This window comes from Myotis myotis, unplaced genomic scaffold, assembly GCF_014108235.1.
Source record: "Myotis myotis isolate mMyoMyo1 unplaced genomic scaffold, mMyoMyo1.p scaffold_m19_p_20, whole genome shotgun sequence".
In the NCBI taxonomy this organism is placed as follows: domain Eukaryota; kingdom Metazoa; phylum Chordata; class Mammalia; order Chiroptera; family Vespertilionidae; genus Myotis; species Myotis myotis.
The window spans coordinates 17,507,473-17,527,065 of record NW_023416325.1 but is presented as its reverse complement, the minus strand read 5'-3'; the positions used below and the strand labels follow the sequence as shown (position 1 = coordinate 17,527,065).

The 19,593-nt window shown below is 43.7% G+C and overlaps 2 protein-coding genes and 2 pseudogenes across 2 annotated transcripts in view; all 4 read right to left on the bottom strand.

Moving 5' to 3' along the window:
* Positions 1-4,648: 4,648 nt before the first annotated feature.
* LOC118678416 (ATP-dependent RNA helicase DDX39A-like) lies at positions 4,649-6,066 on the bottom strand. The gene is given in 3 exon segments (XM_036354083.1): positions 4,649-4,999; positions 5,002-5,877; positions 5,880-6,066. Coding segments are annotated over 3 exon segments (1,275 nt in total). The 5' UTR covers positions 6,058-6,066; the 3' UTR covers positions 4,649-4,778.
* A 2,487-nt stretch (positions 6,067-8,553) lies between these two features.
* LOC118678604 lies at positions 8,554-16,778 on the bottom strand (annotated as a pseudogene).
* LOC118678644 lies at positions 9,460-10,348 on the bottom strand (annotated as a pseudogene).
* A 573-nt stretch (positions 16,779-17,351) lies between the features above and the next one.
* Positions 17,352-19,593, bottom strand: part of LOC118678602 (DNA-directed RNA polymerase II subunit RPB2-like) — a 57,300-nt gene continuing 55,058 nt past the window's right edge. Inside the window, 3 exon segments of the mRNA XM_036354411.1 lie at positions 17,352-18,086; positions 18,089-18,444; positions 18,446-19,592. Coding sequence (XP_036210304.1) covers positions 17,404-18,086; positions 18,089-18,444; positions 18,446-19,592 — 2,186 coding nt within the window. The 3' untranslated portion in view covers positions 17,352-17,403.

Sequence of the window (19,593 nt, the reverse complement as noted above, 5' to 3'; positions counted from 1 at the left end):
CTATTAGATTTAAAAAGTGGATTTGGCAATGTAGCAAGATACAAAATCAACACCCAAAAATTAATGGCTTTTTTTTATACACCAATAATGAATTCTCAGGAAGAGAAACTAAACAAGCAATCCCATTTACCATTGCAACAAAAAAAAAATTAAAATACTTAAGAATAAATTTAACCAAGGAGGCAAAAGACCTGTATTCGGAAAACTACAGGACGTTGGGAAAAAAAGAGAAAAAGATATAAACAAGTGGAAGAATATACCATGTTTATGGATTGGTAGAATCAACAATATTAAAATGTCCATACTATCCAAGGCAATCTACAGATTCAATGCAATCCCTATTAAAATACCCACAGTAGCCCTAATCGGTTTGGCTCAGTGGATAGAGCATCAGCCTGTGGACTGAAAGGTCCCAGGTTCAATTCCAGTCAAGGGCATGTACCTTGGTTGCGGGCACATCCCAGTAGGGGGTGTGCAGGAGGCAGCTGATCGATGTTTCTCTCTCATCGATGTTTCTGTCTATCCCTGTCCCTTCCTCTCTGTAAAAAAAAAAAATCAATAAAATATAAAAAAAAAAACCAATAGCATATTTCACAGATCTAGAACAAATACTCCAAAAGTTTATATGGAACCAAAAGGTAGCTGCAGCAATCTTGAGAAAGAAGAACAAAGGTGGAGGAATCACAATACCAGATTTCAAGTTATACTACAAAGCCACCATAATCAAAACAACCTGGTACTGACACAAGTACAGGCATATAGATTAATGGAACAGAACAGAGACCCCAGAAATTAATTCAAGCCATTACACTCAATTAATATTTGACAAAGGAGGCAAGAGCATACAATGGAGTCAAAACAGTCTCTTCAATAAATGGTGTTGGGAAAATTGGACAGATACATGCAAAAAAAATGAAACTAGACCACCATCTTACACCATACACAAGAATAAACTCAAAATGGATAGAAGACTTAAATGTAAGTCATGAAACCATAAAATTCCTAGAAGAAACCATAGGCAGCAAAATCTCAGATATATCTCATAGCAATATGTTTATGAATACATCTCCTAGGGCCGTGGTCGGCAAACTGCGGCTCGCGAGCCACATGCGGCTCTTTGGCCCCTGAGTGTGGCTCTTCCTAAGTCTTGGGAGTACCCTAATTAAGTTAATAACAATATACCTATCTATATAGTTTAAGTTTAAATAATCTGGCTCTCAAAAGAAATTTCAATCGTTGTACTGTTGATATTTGGCTCTGTTGACTAATGAGTTTGCCAACCACTGTCCTAGGGCAAAGGAAACTAAGGAGAAAATAAACGAATGGGATTACATCAAAATCAAAAGCTTCTGCACAGCAAAATGAAAAGGGAGCCCACTGTATGGGAAAACATATTTGGCAATGATACATATGATAAAGGGTTAATATCCAAAATATATAAGGAACTCATACAACTTAACAGAAGGAAGACAAATAATCTAATTAAAAAATGGGCAAAAGGCCCTAGCTGGTTTGGCTCACTGGATAGAGCATCGGCCTGCGGACTCAAGGGTCCCAGGTTCGATTCCGGTCAAGGGCATGTACCTTGGTTGCAGGCACATCCCCAGTAGGGGGTGTGCAGGAGGCAGCTGATCGATGCTTCTCTCGCATCGATGTTTCTAACTCTCTATTCCTCTCCCTTCCTCTCTGTAAAAAATCAATAAAATATGTTTAAAAAAAAAAGAAAGGGCAAAAGACCTAAACAGACTTCTCCAAAGTGGACATACAGATGGCCTAGAGACATATGAAAAAATGCTCAAAGTCACTGATCATCAGAGAGATGCAAATTAAAATGACAATGAGATATCACCTCACACCTATCAGAATGGCTGCCATCAACAAATCAACAAATGGCAAGTGCTGGTGGGAATGTAGACTGGTACAGCCATTATGGAAAACAGTATGGAATTTCCTCAAATTAAATATGGAACTGCCATTTGACCCAGTGATCCCACTTCTAGGAATATATCATAAAAAACAAAACAAAATATCAAGCAGGAAGAATGTATGCACCCTATGTTCATAGCCACACAATTTACAATAGCTAAGATCTGGAAACAGCCCAAGTGCCCATCAGTAGATGAGTGAATAAAAAAGCTATGGTACATTTATACCATGGAATACTATGCAGCAGTAAAAAAGAAGAATCTCTTACCCTTTGAGACAGCATCAAGAAGCCTGGAGAGTATTTTGCTAAGTGAAATAAGTCAGTCAGAGAAAGACAAGTATCACATGATCTCATTCATATGTGGAATCTAAGTAACAAAATAAACTGACGAATGGAATGAATCCAGAGACATGGAAGCATGGAACAGAGTGCAGAGTCTCGAAAGGAAGGCGGGGAGGATGGGAGGTAATCAACCAAGGACCTTGTATGCATATATGCATGGCTCATGGACACAGATAATGGGTCAGTGAGGGCCTGGGATGGAGGGATGGGATGGGCTAGAGGGGGCCAATGGGGGAAAAGAAGGGACATATATAATACTTTGAACAATAACTCAGGGGTTTTGAGTCTGCTCTTTTTTATTTGACTAGATAGAGATCAGCCAAGTCATACCAAAACATGATAATTTATCAGCTAAACTTATTTCTCCTTCAAATCCTGTGTGTCCGGAACTGGCGCTAAGATCTCATCCTTGAACACCTGTTTGACACCTCTCCACCAGCATTGGTAAAAGGTGATCATCAAAGGCACTGAGGACTTCCACTGCTCGGGCCCTCTTGTTTTTGTCAGTGCGTTTGAGGATGGGGCTGTATTAGGTTTTCCTAATGACAATTGCTACACCTAAGAGAATAGTGGCTTATCCAAATGGTTGTTCTATTAGAATCTGGAGGCGATTTATGTAGGGTTGGCATGATGTTCCATGATTCAAGGACTCAGGTTCCGTCAGTCTGTTGTTCGAGGCACACATTCCCAAAGTTGCCTCATGCTTCTAGATGGCTGCTGGAGCTCCAGCCATCATCTGGATGCCAGCCGGGAAGAAAGCAAAAGGACCTCCTTACTCTAAGAACACTGCCTGGAACCCAAACTCACTGATTCTACCTACATCCCATTTTGCTGGACATTTACTGACATGGCCAAACCTAGCTGCAAGAAAAATGGGTCTTGTTCTGGGCCGTCGGGTCTACCCAACTAAAAATGGGAAGTCTCATTACTGGGAAAACACAGGAGCTGGTATTTGAGGCTAACTAGAAGTCTCTAGTTAATGGCTGTGGAGTTCTAAAACCAGTGCTGTTGTCTGCTGTTAGCTTCTTTCATGTCTGTGAAATGGGCGTGCTGTCATCCTCAGGCATGTGAGGATCGGCTTAGTTGGTGGGGATGTCTCTCCAGTTCTAACACTCAGATCCTGTTACTCGGAACTTCCCTTCAGAGTCGGGCATGCTGACTTGCACACTCCACTGCGTGTACCTTAGTGAAAAGGCTACCGCTCCAGAAAGAAGTGTCTTCATGGAGAAATGCGAGTTGGATGTAGACATCTGGGCCTGATTTAGGAAGCCTCTGCGAGATGGATGCCTTGCAAAGAACAATGCTTTTCTCAGAGGCCGCCAGCATCACAGGGACACTTAACTGCTAAGTACAAACAGCTGTCCCACATCTGCAGGATCCACTTTCAACCACTGTATACAGTAGACACTGCTGATCATGAACTCGGGCCCGGCAAGGCTCAGGTCCTACAGCGTAGACTGAAGGGGCTGCCTGGGTTGCAAGGTGCACATGTTGATTACAGATAGCGAGGAAGCTCCGGGAGGCTGCTCCGCCTTCAGACTCGGTTTCTGAGCTGAGTAAAGTGAGACTCGGGCTGTCTTAAACTGTCTTGATTTGTAAAAACAAGATAAAATTGCATATGGCTGCTCAGTGGGCTTGAATGCTACCCTCTCCCTGACCCTAAAGAACCTGGATACAACAAATCAGTATCATGAAACATTAGAGCAGAGAACCTAGAAAATCACCTGATCCATTTCCCGGTCTGGGCAGGAAGATGTACTTTAGAAGTTTGAGAAATATCCACTTTTTTCATGGAAGCAGCTCACATTTTATTTAGGTATCTGTTTTTGACCTATTTATTGCCCTAATACTAGAAAGTGCTTCTTAAGTCTCTGGCTAGAAGGTCTCAGGTGACTGGAGAGATACTGGGTTGCCTCAACGTTAAATTTAGGAGGGTGACTGGGACCTACTTTTAAACCGCACCTTCACCCCCACGCCAGGGGCAGCCCTGCCCACTATAGCCATCAGCTCTACTTTCTAAAAGAAGAGCATAGACACTACCTCTTGTCCCTGGCCAGTGTGGCTCAGTTGGTTGAGTGTTGTCCCATGCACTGAAAGGATGCCGGTTCAATTCTGGGTCAGGGCACATGCCTGGGTGGCAGAGCATGCAGATGGCAGTTGATCAGTGTTTCTCTCTTCTCCCTCTCCCTTCTTCTCTCTGAAAATCAATAAAAATATTTTTTATTAAGGAGAATCAACTGCTTTCTGCCACTGCAAACAAGGAGACTTCCTAGCTTATCAAGAACTTGAATGGTTGTCCTCAAATAAATTGGTACCTTACCTTTGTTCTAAGAATCATTTAAACGTGCCTTAACAAGCCCATATTTTTACTTATTTTTCCATAATACAAATTTATTGTTACACAAATGTACAGTGTTTGAACAGAAAAAGAAAGCCCCACTGTCGCCTAGAAAGAGGACTTGAAGCAGCACGTGGGAAGCAGGGTGGCTCCGGGATGTCAGGTGTGTGGTTACCGGCTCTGCTTAATGTATGTGGAGATGCCCCTTTCTTCAGGAAGCTCCGCCACATTGACTTCAAACCTACCCTGAACCTCATTGAGGATTTTGGCATTATTCTCATGGGACACAAAAGTGATAGCCAGGCCTTTGGTGCCAAAGCGACCGGCACGGGCCACCCGGTGGAGGTAGGTGTCCAAGTCCTCAGGCATGTCATAATTGAAGACGATGTTGACTCAATGTCCATCCCTCGGCCAAACAGATTGGTGGCCACCAGGATCCGCCGCTGAAAGTCCTTGAACTGCTGATAGCGTGATAGGCGCTCCTCCTGGGCCATGGCCCCGTGGATGGCGATGGCTGGGAAGTTCTGTTCCACAAGCAGCTGGGCCAGGGCCATGCAGCGCTGCACCGACCTCACGAAGATCACCACCTGGTTAAAGTCTAGTCCGTTCAGGAGGTCGAAGAGTTTACGGTTCTTGTCGCTGTCTTTGAGCTTGACATAGTACTGCTGCAGCCCATGCAGCGTGAGCTTGGTCTCATCGTCCACCAACACCTCCATGGGATCTCGCATGAACTTCCTGCAGACGGGCCGGATCTCCTTGCTCAGCGTGGCACTGAACATCATGCACTGCTTCTCGCGTGGCGTCAGGCGAAAGATCTCCAGTACGTCCCGCCGCATGTCCAGCTGCTTCAGCGTCTTGTCACACTCATCCAGCACGAAGTGCTTCACGTTTCTCAGGTTGAGGCTCCTGTTCCGCACGAGTGCCGAGATGCGACCTGGAGTCCCCACCACGACGTGGGGACAGTTCTTCTTCAACACCTCTTTGTCCCTCTTGATGGAAAGACCCCTGAAGAACAGGGACACCTTGACACTGGGCATGTACTTGGAGAAGCGCTCATACTTCTTCCTGATCTGAAAGGCCAGCTCCTGAGTGTGGCATATGACCAGGACAGTCACCTGTCCATTGACGGGCTCAATCTGCTGTAGGGTGGCCAGCACAAAGACTGCAGTCTTGCCCATTCCAGACTGGGCCTGGCACAGGACATCCATGCCCAGGATGGCTTGGGGAGTACACTGGTGCTGAACCTCAGATGGATGCTCAAAGCCACATCCACTATGGCCCTCAGGAGCTCAGGCTTCAGCAGAAAGTCCCGGAAGCCAGAGCTGTGGATGGAAACGTAGGACCCCTTGACATCTTTCTTGGGGGTTACTGAGGTGCTCTCTGTAGGAGCCTGGGGCTCTTCATCTTCCTCATAATCCAGAAGCTCGTTTTCCACATCCTGTTCCGCCATAATACTGGTTCCCCTTTCGCCTCCGCGCGCCCCGAGAGTCGACATGAGCTAGAGAGCTTCCTGCCTCCTGTGTTGGATCACAAGCCCATATTTTTTTTTTTTTTGAGTTTTACAATATTAACAATTTATTATATTCAATGACTTCTTCCTCTTTCATACATTATTCAATAAATCTTATATTATTTTTTATGTTATAGGTACACATGAAAGGGATCTAAGATATAATGGAAAGTAATAGGTATGCCTAGCCTGAATGCAATGCATACATTGTTTCATTATGTGTGTGTGTGTATGTGTGTGTGCGTGTGTGCAGGCATGTGTGTATCTGCCTATGAAATACACTATCTATTTGGGCCACTGGATTAATCACATGAGCGTTTCAGCTTTGATACTCTCATTTCTAAAAAGGGGAAAATATCGTTTAAAGTCATTTCCCAGAATTACAGGGTAGATGAGTTAGTGATTAAAGCACTTTGAAAATATTATCAATGCAAATTAACATCATTAAGCATTCTTATTCATTGTATGTGCTTTTATAAAGAAAAGCTTAATAAACTCAACACATTCAAAAAAGAAAGTAACCTTTTCTGATTTTTTAATAATTTTGAAAATGTTTCAAAAGGTTTGCCATTCAATCAGGTCACAAAGCTCTTGGGGAAGTGTAATCTTTGAGAATAAGACTAAAAATGTTCTTAGCAATAAATAACACCTCTCAGTTTTTTTAAAGTCAACAAGGTAGTTCGGAGGGAAAAATAATTCTTTTCTTTATCCCTTAACTTTAAAACTTAGTTTAATCTCATTTTCCATAAGATTCTCATTCTGTACTTTTAAACCCAAGGTACTTTTCTGATCATAAAAAAGAGAACATGTTTATACATTATCAGGAACTCAGAGGATCTTGGGGTAGAACATTTATTTCATGAAACACTCGTAGTTTAGGTCAATGGGAAATAATTTTAATTAAAGAATTGTACATTTTCTTCCCACATGTCTTGCTTTTTTTAAAATTAAATCTTTATTGTTCAGATTATTACAGTTGTTCCTCTTTTTTCCCCCCATAGCTCCCCTCCACCCGGTTCCCACCCCACCCTCTGCCCTTACCGCCCCCCCCCCATGTCCTCATCCATAGGTGTATGATTTTTGTCCAGTCTCTTCCCGCAACCCCCACACCCTTTTCCCCGCAAGAATAGTCAGTCCACTCCCTTTCTCTGCCCAATTCTATTATATTCACCAGTTTATTCTGTTCATCAGATTATTTATTCACTTGATTTTTATATTCACTTGTTGATAGATGTGTATTTGTTGTTCATAATTTGTATCTTTATCTTTTTCTTCTTCTTCCTCTTCTTAAAGGATTCCTTTCAGCATTTCATATAATACTGGTTTGGTGGTGATGAACTCCTATAGCTTTTCCTTATCTGTGAAGCTCTTTATCTGACCTTCAATTCTGAATGATAGTTTTGCTGGGTAAAGTAATCTTGGTTGTAGGTTCTTGCTATTCATCACTTTGAATATTTCTTGCCACTCCCTTCTGGACTGCATAGTTTCTGTTGAGAAATCTGCTGACAGTCGTATGGGTACTCCCTTGTAGGTAACTGACTTTTTTTCTCCTGCTGCTTTTAAGATTTTCTCTTTGCCTTTTGCTCTTGGCATTTTAATTATGATGTGTCTTGGTGTGGTCCTCTTTGGATTCCTTTTGTTTGGGGTTCTCTGCGCTTCTTGGACTTGTAAGTCTATTTCTTTCACCAGGTAGGGGAAGTTTTCTGTCATTATTTCTTCAAATAGATTTTCAATATCTTGCTCTCTCTCTTCTTCTGGCACCCCCATAATTCAGATGTTGGTATGCTTGAAGTTGTCCCAGAGGCTCCTTACACTATCTTCATATTTTTAGATTCTTTTTTCTTTTTGTTTCTCTGGTTGGGTGTTTTTTGCTTCTTCGTATTTCAAATATTTGGCTTGATTCTTGCAATCCTCTAGTCTGCTGTTGGAACTCTGCATAATATCCTTTATTTAAGTCAGTGTATGCTTAATTTCTAGTTGGTCCTTTTTCATAACCTCAAGGGTCTCACTAGATTTCTTGAGGGTCTCACTACATTTATCAGTGGTCTCACCAGACTTTTTGAGGGTCTTACCAAATTTATTGGCGGTTTCTAGAAAATTCTTGAAAAACTTTAAAAGTGTGGTTTTGAACTCTATATCAAGTTTGCTTTCCTCCATTTCTGTCATTTGTGACCTATTTCCTTGTCTCTGCATTTTTTATGCTTCCCTGTGTTGACAGAGTGGCTTTCTGTGCTAGGTGTCCTATAGGGCCCAGTGGCTCAACCTCCCCAATTACCTGAGGTGGACACTCTTGGTGCACCCCTTTGTGGGCTTTGTGCACAGTCTTGTAGTTAAGCCTTGACTGTTGTAGGTATCACTGGGAGGAATTGACCTCCAGGCCAATTGGCTGTGGGAATCAGCTGTGAGAATCAGTGGGAGAACTTCTTTTTATTTTTCATTTCAAAAATCTTTTATTGGCATAAAAATGAGAATTGGAAATAAGTTGGCACCAAATAATTCACTTAAATGCATATTACAGTATTGGGGTTGAGAAACTATTTTATCCCTCTTTGCTGTTTTTCCCCCTTCTGCCCACTTTCCTGGGTGTTGGGGGAGCTCGCTGACAGCAGTCACAAATCCAGTGACCTGATGGGATAGGACTGAGGCCCACACAGAATGTGTGGTAGCCTCTGTCACACACATCACAGAACATCATTTCCTCTTCATGGTAGGGCTGTCCACACACAATGCAAGTTTTACATTCCATGCACTGCCATGGGTAGGTCTTAATCATAGAAACAAGCTCCATGGTCATATCCAGGCAAGAAGGATGGCCGCTGTTCTCACACTGGGAGCAGTGTATAAGAGGTTCAGCCTTCCCTTTCTTGTTGGACTCCTTACCCTTCAGACAAATTCCACATAGAGCATTGGGAATGACCTTTGGAGAAGTGCCCTTGTTCCTCCTCTTCTCGTCCCCACGCCTGTCCTCAGCATCGTCCGAGTCGCCCTCGCTGTCGAGCGCGGGCAGCTCCGGATCCAGCGGTGGCTCGTAAAGAGCCGTGTTCAATGGCAAGTAGCGCAGCTCATCCGGCGAGTACCTTTTGTAATATTCCTGGAACTGTCCGGGGATGAGGGCCACCGGGTAGGAGCTGACCTTGATCTGCTCTGTTGGTAACACCTTGTACTTCCCTTGAGGCACCTGGATGACGTGTGTCTGTAAGTCGAAGTGTGCCCTCCTCTCCTCCATGCGCTCCCGGTTCTGGCTGCTGTTGAACTCTGCGGCTTTTTTTTTTTTTTTTTTTTTTTTTTTTTTGTCTGTTGCTGAAAGCCCATGTTCTTTTATTGTACCCATCTAGCTCAGTTTGGGCAAAAGGCAATTTCACTGCCTAGCTCTACAAAGAGCATCTGGGAGTTGAGGTCGCTGGCCACACTCACCGCTGGTAGGGATGCATTGAAGCTAACTTGATGTTGGTTTTTATTCCACTTGGCATTTTCCCTGGTTGACCTGCTTGGGCCATTTATACCCCACTGAGAATTGATTGCTGCTGGCTTGGAGCACCTGTCATCTGCACCTGCTGTGATCCTGAGGCTCCTGCAAGGATTGTTCCAGTTCCTGGCTGGCCTGGCTGGCCAGATCCAGTGCTGCCTGAAGGTCTCCAATTAGACAGCCCTTTTCCAAAGGCAACAGCTGCCACCAAGGCATTGGTGTCTGCAGGGTTAAAGGTCAGCTTGTTTGGCCGGAGACCTCCACTCTCTGATTCTCGTTCCTCTTTGCTGATTTTCTCCAAAAGGTTTGAGCACATTTTATTTAAACTCTGGATCTGCTTCTAAGCTACATCAGCACCGATGCGGGCAGCATCTGTTGTCAGTTGCTTCTCTTGCTCTTCAACCTCAGGGTCAGGCTTGGTTCTCAGATGGTCAGGGACTACCTCATGGCTGAAAACAGGTACCCGTCCTTCCGTCTGCCGCATAAGATCTTCATCACGGTCTGGGGACAACACCAGAGGGATGATGACCTGGTTACGGAACAGTGGTGTCTTTTCATGCTTCAAGACCTTGGTTCAGAGTGTTCAACTGTCCAGAGAGCAAGGCAAAGCTGTCCAGGACAGAGGGCCAGGTCAACCGGTCATACTCGTTCTCTAATTTGTAAATGAAACTCCCCAGTGAATTCTTCAGATCAGCCACTTGACTCAGCAGTGCATTTAATGACGCTTCAAGCTGCTTCTCCTCCCTCTGCATAGCAGCTGCAGTGTCTGCGGCAACCACCCTTGGCGGCTTTCTTGATAAACTCCGCACTTTGCTGGCTTCCACTTTCTGCCTCTTCTGCTGCTGCATTTGCGAGTACTCTTTGTAGTGGTCCATGATGCGCTGGCATTCTTTCTCTTGCAGAATAACTGAATACTCAGCAGCACCTCTGAGAGAAAGCCGCCCTCAAGTTCCACTTGCTGCCAGTCAGCCCAGTTTCTCCCTGTATGAGTCTGGGTCCCCAGAGACTAGCCCGGAACTGGAGTTCAGAGCAGTCGGGAGCTTGAGACTCCCGATTTGTTGAGGTCCAACCCCAACAGATCCAGGGGTCCCCAAAGGTGTGGACAGAGTCAGCGAAGAAGGAATGACACGGAGACAGCATTCAGTTGATCAGCAGCCTAGCCAGGATCTCTAGCCAGGATCTCCAGCCAGGTTCTGTGTCTTATTGTCTTGTTACATCTGTATTTATACCAGTTGATTTTAATCCTATCAATTTCTATTCCAAAGGTTAGGGCATTTCTTATCTCCATTCCAGGGAGTAAAGATTATGTAGCTTAAGGGTGATTGTTCGTAGTTAAAGTGATTAACTACCCACCTGGCATTTAGTTAAGGGGTTTTATTCCCTCCCTAACTTCAGGGAAAAATCCCTACCTATGGAAACAACCTTTCTCGGAGAGGGCACCTTGGTTAAAGTAGCACCAAGAAGGTGAGCAAACATATTAAGAACAGAATGCCATATACGCCAGGTCCCTTGAAACATATGCTGTGCAGATGTTTCTTCCCTGCAGCGACTGTGTCAAGCAGCAAGGATGGACCGGCTTCTGGCAGATGATGTGGATCTTCGTCCCATGTTGACAGTCTGTATGGTTCACTTGTTTATTTAAAAAAAACCAAACCACCAAAGCTACCAGGATCAACATAAGAATGTCCAAACGCTTCTGCTGGGCTCTGGGACTGCGAGGCACCGGGAGGGGAGGATTCTCGTCCTCTTTCCCTTCGTAGGGGCCTTCACCGCGGCTCTCGGTCAGCTATCCAGCAACCGCCATCTTGAAACCTCGCGCCCCGCCTCAAGCCCATATTTTTAATTATTAGCTATATGGTCGGTTGGTGCAGGCCCTCTTCCAATTGCAGACTTCTGACTTCTTGTATTCTCACTTGGGGAATATGGCAGGCAGCTCTCTCAGGCCTCCTTTATATGGGCACAAATCTCATCATGAGGGCTCCACCCCCAGGATCTAATCCAATCCCAAAGCTCCAGCTCCTAATCCCATTGGCTGGGGCAATAGGATTTCGATTTATGAAATTTTTTTTTTTTTCAGATGATCAGCATAGTTGGTTCTCTCCTAAATGTACCTTAATATACAAAGAATGACCAGGTGTTGTTCAAATAGGTTTCTATTCAGCCATATATGACAGGCCCACAGCCAACATCATACTCAATGGACAAAAACTAACACCATTTCCCCTAAGAACAGGAACAAGACAGGGATGCCCACTCTCACCACTCCTGTTCAACATAGTACTGGAAGTGTTAGCCATTGCAATTAGGCAAGAAGAAGAAATAAAAGGCATCCAAATTGGAAAAGAGGAAGTAAAACTGTCCTTATTTGCAGACGACATGATATTATACATACAAAACCCTAGAGACTCCATCAAAAAGCTACTAGACTTAATACATGAATTTGGCAATGTAGCAGGATACAAAATTAACCCCAAGAAATCTGAGGCATTTCTATACACCAATAGTGAACTTTCAGAAAGAGAGATTATAAAAACAATCCCATTTACCATCGCACCAAAAAAATTAAGCTACCTAGGAATAAACTTAACTAAAGAGGTAAAAGACCTCTACTCAGAAAACTACAGGACGTTGAAAAAAAGATATAGAGGAAGACATAAACAGATGGAAGAACATACCGTGTTCATGGATTGGTAGAATCAACATCATTAAAATGTCCATACTACCCAAAGCAATCTATAAATTCAACACACTTCCCATTAAAATACCAACGGCATACTTCACAGATCTAGAACGAACTCTCCAAAAATTCATCTGGAATAAAAAAAGACCCCGAATAGCTGCAGCAATCCTGAAGAAGAACAAAGTAGGTCGGATCTCAATACCAGATATCAAGATGTATTACAAAGCCACTGTTCTCAAAACTGCCTGGTACTGGCACAAGAACAGGCATATAGATCAATGGAATAGAATAGAGAGCCCAGAAATCGGCCCAAACCAATATGCTCAATTAATATTTGACAAAGGAGGCAAGAACATACAATGGAGTCAAGATAGTCTCTTCAATAAATGGTGTTGGGAAAATTGGACAGATATATGCAAGAAAATGAAACTAGACCACCAACTTACACCATACACAAAAATAAACTCAAAATGGATAAAGGACTTAAATGTACGACAGGTAACCATAAAAATTCTAGAAGAGTCCAAAGGCAACAAAATCTCAGACATATGCCGAAGCAATTTCTTCACTGATACAGCTCCTAGGGCACTTGAAACTAAAGAGAAAATGAACAAATGGGACTACATCAAAATAAAAAGCTTCTGCACAGCAAAAGAAACCATCAACAAAACAACAAGAAAACCCACTGTGTGGGAAAACATATTTGCCAATGTCATATCTGATAAGGGCCTAATCTCCAAAATTTATAGGGAACTCATACAACTTAACAAAAGGAAGATAAACAATATCCAATCAAAAAATGGGCAAAGGACCTAAATAGACACCTTTCAAAAGAGGACATTCCGAAAGCCAAGAGACATATGAAAACATGCTCAAAGTCACTAATCATCCAAGAGATGCAAATCAAAACAACAATGAGGTACCATCTCACACCTGTCAGACTGGCTATCATCAACAAATCAACAAACGACAAGTGCTGGAGAGGATGTGGAGAAAAAGGAACACTCGTGCACTGCTGGTGGGAATGCAGACTGGTGCAGCCACTATGGAAGACAGTATGGAGTTTCCTCAAAAAACTGAAAATGGAACTCCCATTTGACCCTGTGATCCCACTTCTAGGAATATATCCCAAGAAACCAGAAACACCAATCAGAAAGGATATATGCACCCCTATGTTCATAGCAGCACAATTCACCATAGCTAAGATCTGGAAACAGCCTAAGTGCCCATCAGTAGATGAATGGATTAGAAAACTGTGGTACATCTACACGATGGAATACTATGCAGCAATGAGCTCCCCTTTGTGAACATTTTTGAATTCTACATACATTCACATCTACAAATGTGTTTGATTCACATCATTGATAGAGATAGGATGAGCTAGCATTGAGGTTATCGATGGGGACCAGACATTGAGTGAGAACCCTGCCCAACCACTGGTTTTCTGTGACTTTGAGGCATGGATCTGGTAACTTGGCCAGTTTACTCAGATGTATATGAGATAAAAACAGCACAATTCACTTAATCCTAAAAACACTTTGAAGTAAAGCAGATAAAATGCTTAGAACTGTGTCTGGCATGTAGTAAGCAGAGTATTAAATTTTTGTCTGTCATTGTCATGAGGAGTGGTCTAAAACCTACCTGTGCAGGTGACATAGTGAGTACATTTACGGTTACTCTCTCCTCAATCTTGCAAATTAGAGAGAACAGAGTTTGCCATATGACTTTTTTCAGGAATTATTCCTATATTTCTCACTGCAGAATTCTTGAACCACCCATTCTAGATGTTTGCATTTAAAATATAGAATCATTTTTACCTTAGAATAGCAGAGAAATCAATTGCAGGTTGCTTCCGTGGTGGGAGGGGGGAAAGAAAGCATCAGTAGATTTTCTGGAAAAATCTGGAGTTAAAAATCCAGAAATATGCTTCTCTGCTCCCTCCACTGAGTGTGTGTGTGCACATGCATACATGTGGACAGGGGGACTTGAGGTGTGGTTTCCCCAGATTTCTTTTCTCATTCCCCCCATAAGCTCCTCTCTCATGGTAGCATTCAGAAGACAAGAGAACACTGACAGAATTCCCAGCAACAGTCCTGAATAGCACCCTGGTTAGGGAATGGATGCCAAGTGCTGATTGCCAGTACCTTAGGTCTGGATTATGTGAACTAGTCACTGTGGCTAAGAGGATGTTACTCCTGGTTTGTCTAAGGCAATCGGGACACATCTCAGAGGGAGGCGTTTGTGCCACTCAAGGGCAAGTCAGCCCAAACTGAATGCCATTACTTGCAGAGTAAGGCATGGTTCAGCCTGAGGGTGCTTAGGGCTCTGGAATCCTTCCTCTGGTCTTTGAGTCTCCCCAGAATGTTCAGGTATGGGGGGGGGGGTGTAAAGTTGCTTATAGATAAGAACAATGGTCCTCTCATCGTATTGGGTTATTCAAACTTGTCCAGGATGCACCTTCAGTGCATATGGTTTGTTGTGAACTTGTTTTGACTTGACCATAGCTGACCATCTCTGTAGGGAGATGGCTCTTGGGGTACCCGACACCATGTGAAGCCAGAGGCTCCTGAGTCAAGAGCCAAGGGACAGGAGCAGAAAGCTGTGTAGACTGTTCCTGTTGAGGCTCTCTCCTGACCTGGCTCTGGGGCTAGAGTAACCGTGCCCCCTCTGCCAGCCTCTTGGGGTGTACTTGCCTCCTTTTGATTTCTGGAGAAAACGGTCATCTTGGCCAACACCTCTGCCTTTCTCTGACCCTCACCTTCTTGGACCTGAGTTTACTCAAGTAGGAAACAACCATCTGTAGAGACTCCAGAGAGCCTTTTGCAATCCCACTGGAATGGTGTATGGAGCTTGTGCCTTACCCACCTCCCCTTCCCCCAAAGAAGTTAATGTCCAGTGTGACCTAGAGATGGGATGGAAGAGGCATTGGTGCTTTCTTCTTACTGGAAGTCATTTGTCATGAACTTGTTTTGATTGGCCCATAGCTGCCCAGCTGCTGGGGCTGATGGATTTGGTTCATTGTGAGCCTCCCTTCTGGAATCTTCTGCTCTTGAAAATATTTACTGGTTTTGAAACTGCCTTCTCTGCACCCCTTTCCTGGCCACTGTGCTACTGGAACCAAGAAACTCCAGCTTCCCCTCAGCTAACCTTACTTTCTTACTTCGCATCTTTGGTCTTAAATGTCTTCTCTAAATGACCAAACTAGATGTTTTAGAAACTTTTCTAAGCCTGTTGCCGTTGGGTTAATGAAGGCCTATCACTTGAAGGGAGGATTGCCCCAAATGATCTATTTTGGGAGAAACAACTAGGAGGAAACTACAATTCTTATTTAGTTTTGTTTTCTCTGCCATGTATCTTTTTCTGTTCCCAGGAATCCTCTGCATTCACCAAGATGGAGCCTCCAGGTTCAGAGTCAATTAGTTCCCTGGCCCTGATGAAGGACCTGAACAAAGCTAGTCATAATTGCTCAGTGCAGGGCCACAAGTAGCATCTCCTGGATCTGGCCTTAATGAGCCTGAATACTTAGTTCAGAGCGTCCACCCCCACCCTGACTTCCCTGTGGGGGTGATTACCCCATCTCTGCCCCTTTAAGAGTGGAAGCAAGGACACTCGGCTCCTCTAATGAGACCTGACAGTGGCTCCAGCCTCTGACTTCAGGAAGGAGGGGAGGCCTGGCCTTGGGAGCAGGCTATCTTTTGAGTGTCTCCTCCCTGACCCAGGAGAGCAAGAGTCTGTTTCCCTGCTGCTAGGGGGCACGGAGGGGATCTCTATCTCTAAAGAAGAAAGGGAGCACGCGGCTTGTTCTGCGTCAGCTCAGAAAGGAGGGATTAAAGTCAAACGCCGAAGCAGTCAGACATGGAGGAGGGGCAGAGAGATCAGGGGAGCGTCCCTCTGAGGCTGATCTGGGATGACAGGTTGTCTCAGATTCCAAACCTGCTCCCTGCTCTCAGGGGTCTGAGTACCTGAGGACCAGGTGCTGCTGGGAGTCATAGGATCCCTGCCTGGAGCCTTTTCTTGCCCTTTCATGTTAATATCCTTTCCCACCATGGAGCTCCAAAACCATGGAAATGTCAGGTGTCCCCTAATGAGCTGCACCTAGGCTTCTGGTCATTTCTTCTTCCTACCGTCACCCTCCCAAGGGACATGTGTGGGATGGAAGGAGCTCAGGCTCAATCTTTCCTCCTTTCAGGTGCTTTCTTCTTAGATATTGGAAAAGTTAAGGTTTGTCATGAACTTGTTTTGACTTCACCATAGCTGCCCAGCTGGTGGGGCTGGTCCAGGTTGGTTCACTGTGAACCTTTCCTCTGGAATCTTCTGCTCTTGGAAGATGAATATATTAGTTTCTTTCTATTCATATTTGCCTCTAGATTTCTGTTCCTGAAGCTTGATTTCTAGATTTGTCTGTAGACTACTTTTACTCACAGATACATAAATATGCCAAAAACAAGCTCCTCTGTATCTTGATCTTAATAGAACTCACATCTTATTTCCTCGCAGGTCCATGTATCCATGCATGGTCGGGAGGCATGCGCAGACCTCATTTAGGAATCCACTTGGCCCATTCTGTGGCCCCCATCCCTTGGCGTCCTCTGCTCTTTGCTGGAGGGAGGTATTAATCCTCAGGAGAGCACATAATCTTGTTAACTAGCCTGTAAGCCAGTGCCCACCTTGCTTTCTCCCACCTTTAATCTTCCTTAGCTCCCTCATTAATTTCAAATGTATCAAAGAGGTTGCAAAACTTACTTTCCGGAGCATCTGAGATCTTGCTCTTTAGGGTTATGTCATCAGTTTGGCTCAAATAAGCTCTTATAAAAATTCTCTACAGCTTTGGATGTTTCTGACATTGACAGTGAGCATTTTCATCAATGCTGTCACCAACCTGTCCCCAAATACAGGGACTATTCCATTGATGCTTTATATAGTCTGCAACCAGGAACTCCCTAAGATGGTAAGGGTTCTGGCATGCAGAGCCAACTCTATATATTGGTGGTATAGATTTTGGGGGTAAGCCGGATTCAGGTAGGAAGAATTATTTTTTTTCACAATGTAACACATTTATTTGTTATTTTAAAAAGCCATGTCATTAAAATAAGACACAAAAGGCATTGATAAGTGTCTTGTTGAGAATCTTTTAAAAGAGCTAAACACTCATCATTCGAGGTGCAATACTCATAGACATAAGCTCTGGAAACAACAGTTTGCACGCATAAGGCATTCGCACCAAAGAAATCTGGGTTTTATTCCGACAGCCCCTGCATTCATATGTATGGGTCCTGGTGTTAGCAATCGCCATTATTCCACAAAGATTGCAAACATGAACCTGATATGGATCTGATGCCTCAGACAATCTTTCCCTTAAAAACTGGGCTGCCCCATGGGCAATCTGACAGTCTCGTTCCATTTCACCAAAATGCAGGCCACCATCCCGGGATCTACCCTCCATGGGCTGTCTGTTAAGGATCTGAATAGGCCCCCTAGCACGAGAATGAATCTTGTCATCCACCATATGCTTCAAACGCTGGTAATAAGTGGGGCCGATGAAAATTTGTGATGTGATTTTTTTACCAGTGAATCCATTGTACAAGACCTCATTTCCTCTTAGATGGTAGCCATAATCAGACAGAAGGTTAGAAATCTTCTGCACATTAACGGCATCATTAAATGGAGTTGCATCACCAATTTCGCCTTTGTTAGCTGAAACCTTCCCTTGAAGACATTCAATCAAGTGACCAATTGTCATACGAGAGGGGATGGCATGGGGATTTATGATGATATCAGGGATGATTCCTTTGCAGGTGGAAGGCATATCCTCTTGTCTATACGAATACCACAAGTACCCTTTTGACCATGTCGACTGGAAAATTTGTCTCCAATCTGTGGAATTCTAACAGAGCGTACCCTTATTTTACAAAATTTATATCCTTCCTGGTTGAGAGTTACCATAACCTGGTCCACAATGCCTGTCTCACTAGTCCTGAGAAAAGTGCTACAGTCTCTCTTGGTATAGCGTCTATTAGTGCTCTCCAGTTCATCTTCATTTTCAGGCAAGGTGACTGTTTTGCCTAAAATAGCATCATCTCCCGATACACGGACCCCGGGAGCTATCAGACCATCATCATCCAGCTTGTCATATACAGCATGCCTCATACCCTGGCATGTTTCACGTGTAGGCTTCTCAAACTTCTTGGTCAAATCCTTTTTTAGACACCTGTTCTTTGTATGATCGATAGAAAACGGACCTGAAAAAGCCTCGGTCTACCACTGAATGATTCATGATAATGGAGTCTTCTTGATTATAGCCAGTGTATGATGCAATGGCCACAATTGAATTGATACCTACTGGCAACTCTCTAAATCGCAGATATTCCATAGACGGTGTAGTCACAAGCGGTTTTTGAGGATAATAGAGAACATGGGCCAATGTATCCATACGGACGTGAAAGTTGGTGATATAAACTCCCATGGCCTGCTTACCCATAGCAGACTGGTATGTGTTTCTAGGGGACTGGTTATGATCAGGAAATGGAATAATAGATGCACAGACACCAAGAATCATTGATGGGTGAATCTCACAGTGTGTATATGTGGAACAATAAGCTACTTCTTTCTCTTGTAAATCATTTGGAGTCATTGCCAGCATCACTGTTTCTTCTTCTAGAGTATCAATATATTCCACTACCCCACTGGCCACAAGATCCTGCCAACTGTGGTTGTTATATTCTCTCTCTTTCAATTGATCAATATGTCTCTTCTTCAACAGAAGCTTTTGTTTTTCCACAATCAGAAGTGGTCTACAAATACGACTGGCATCTGTATGGATCCGAATCTCCCTCTCTCGAATATCTCTGATTATAGAAACTTCAGACACAATGATGTCCATCTGACGCTGCAATTTCCTTAGAGTGTTCATAAGTTGTTCAGGATCTTCATGTATTCCAACCCAGCAGCCATTAACAAAAATCTTGGTTGCGTCAGCAATAGCTGCAGGAGAAATTTCTTCTAAATTTTCCATACTCCATTCTTCTAAAAATTCCAGAATTGGAGAAGGTTGAGATCCAACTGAAATATAAGCCATCAGGGCTAAATTCTTCACAAGTCCTACAGCATGGCCCTCTGGAGTCTCAGCAGGACACACCATTGCCCACAACGTATTATGCAACTGTCTTGGTTTTGCCAGCTTGCCATCTCTACTGATTGGAGAATTTAAACGACGCAGGTGAGAAAGAGTAGATGCAAACGTCAGGTGGTTTAACACCTGAGATACTCCAGCTCTGGCTTGATGAGCTTTCTTTTGGTCACCCCAGTTTCCAGTAGCTAAAAAGTATTGTAG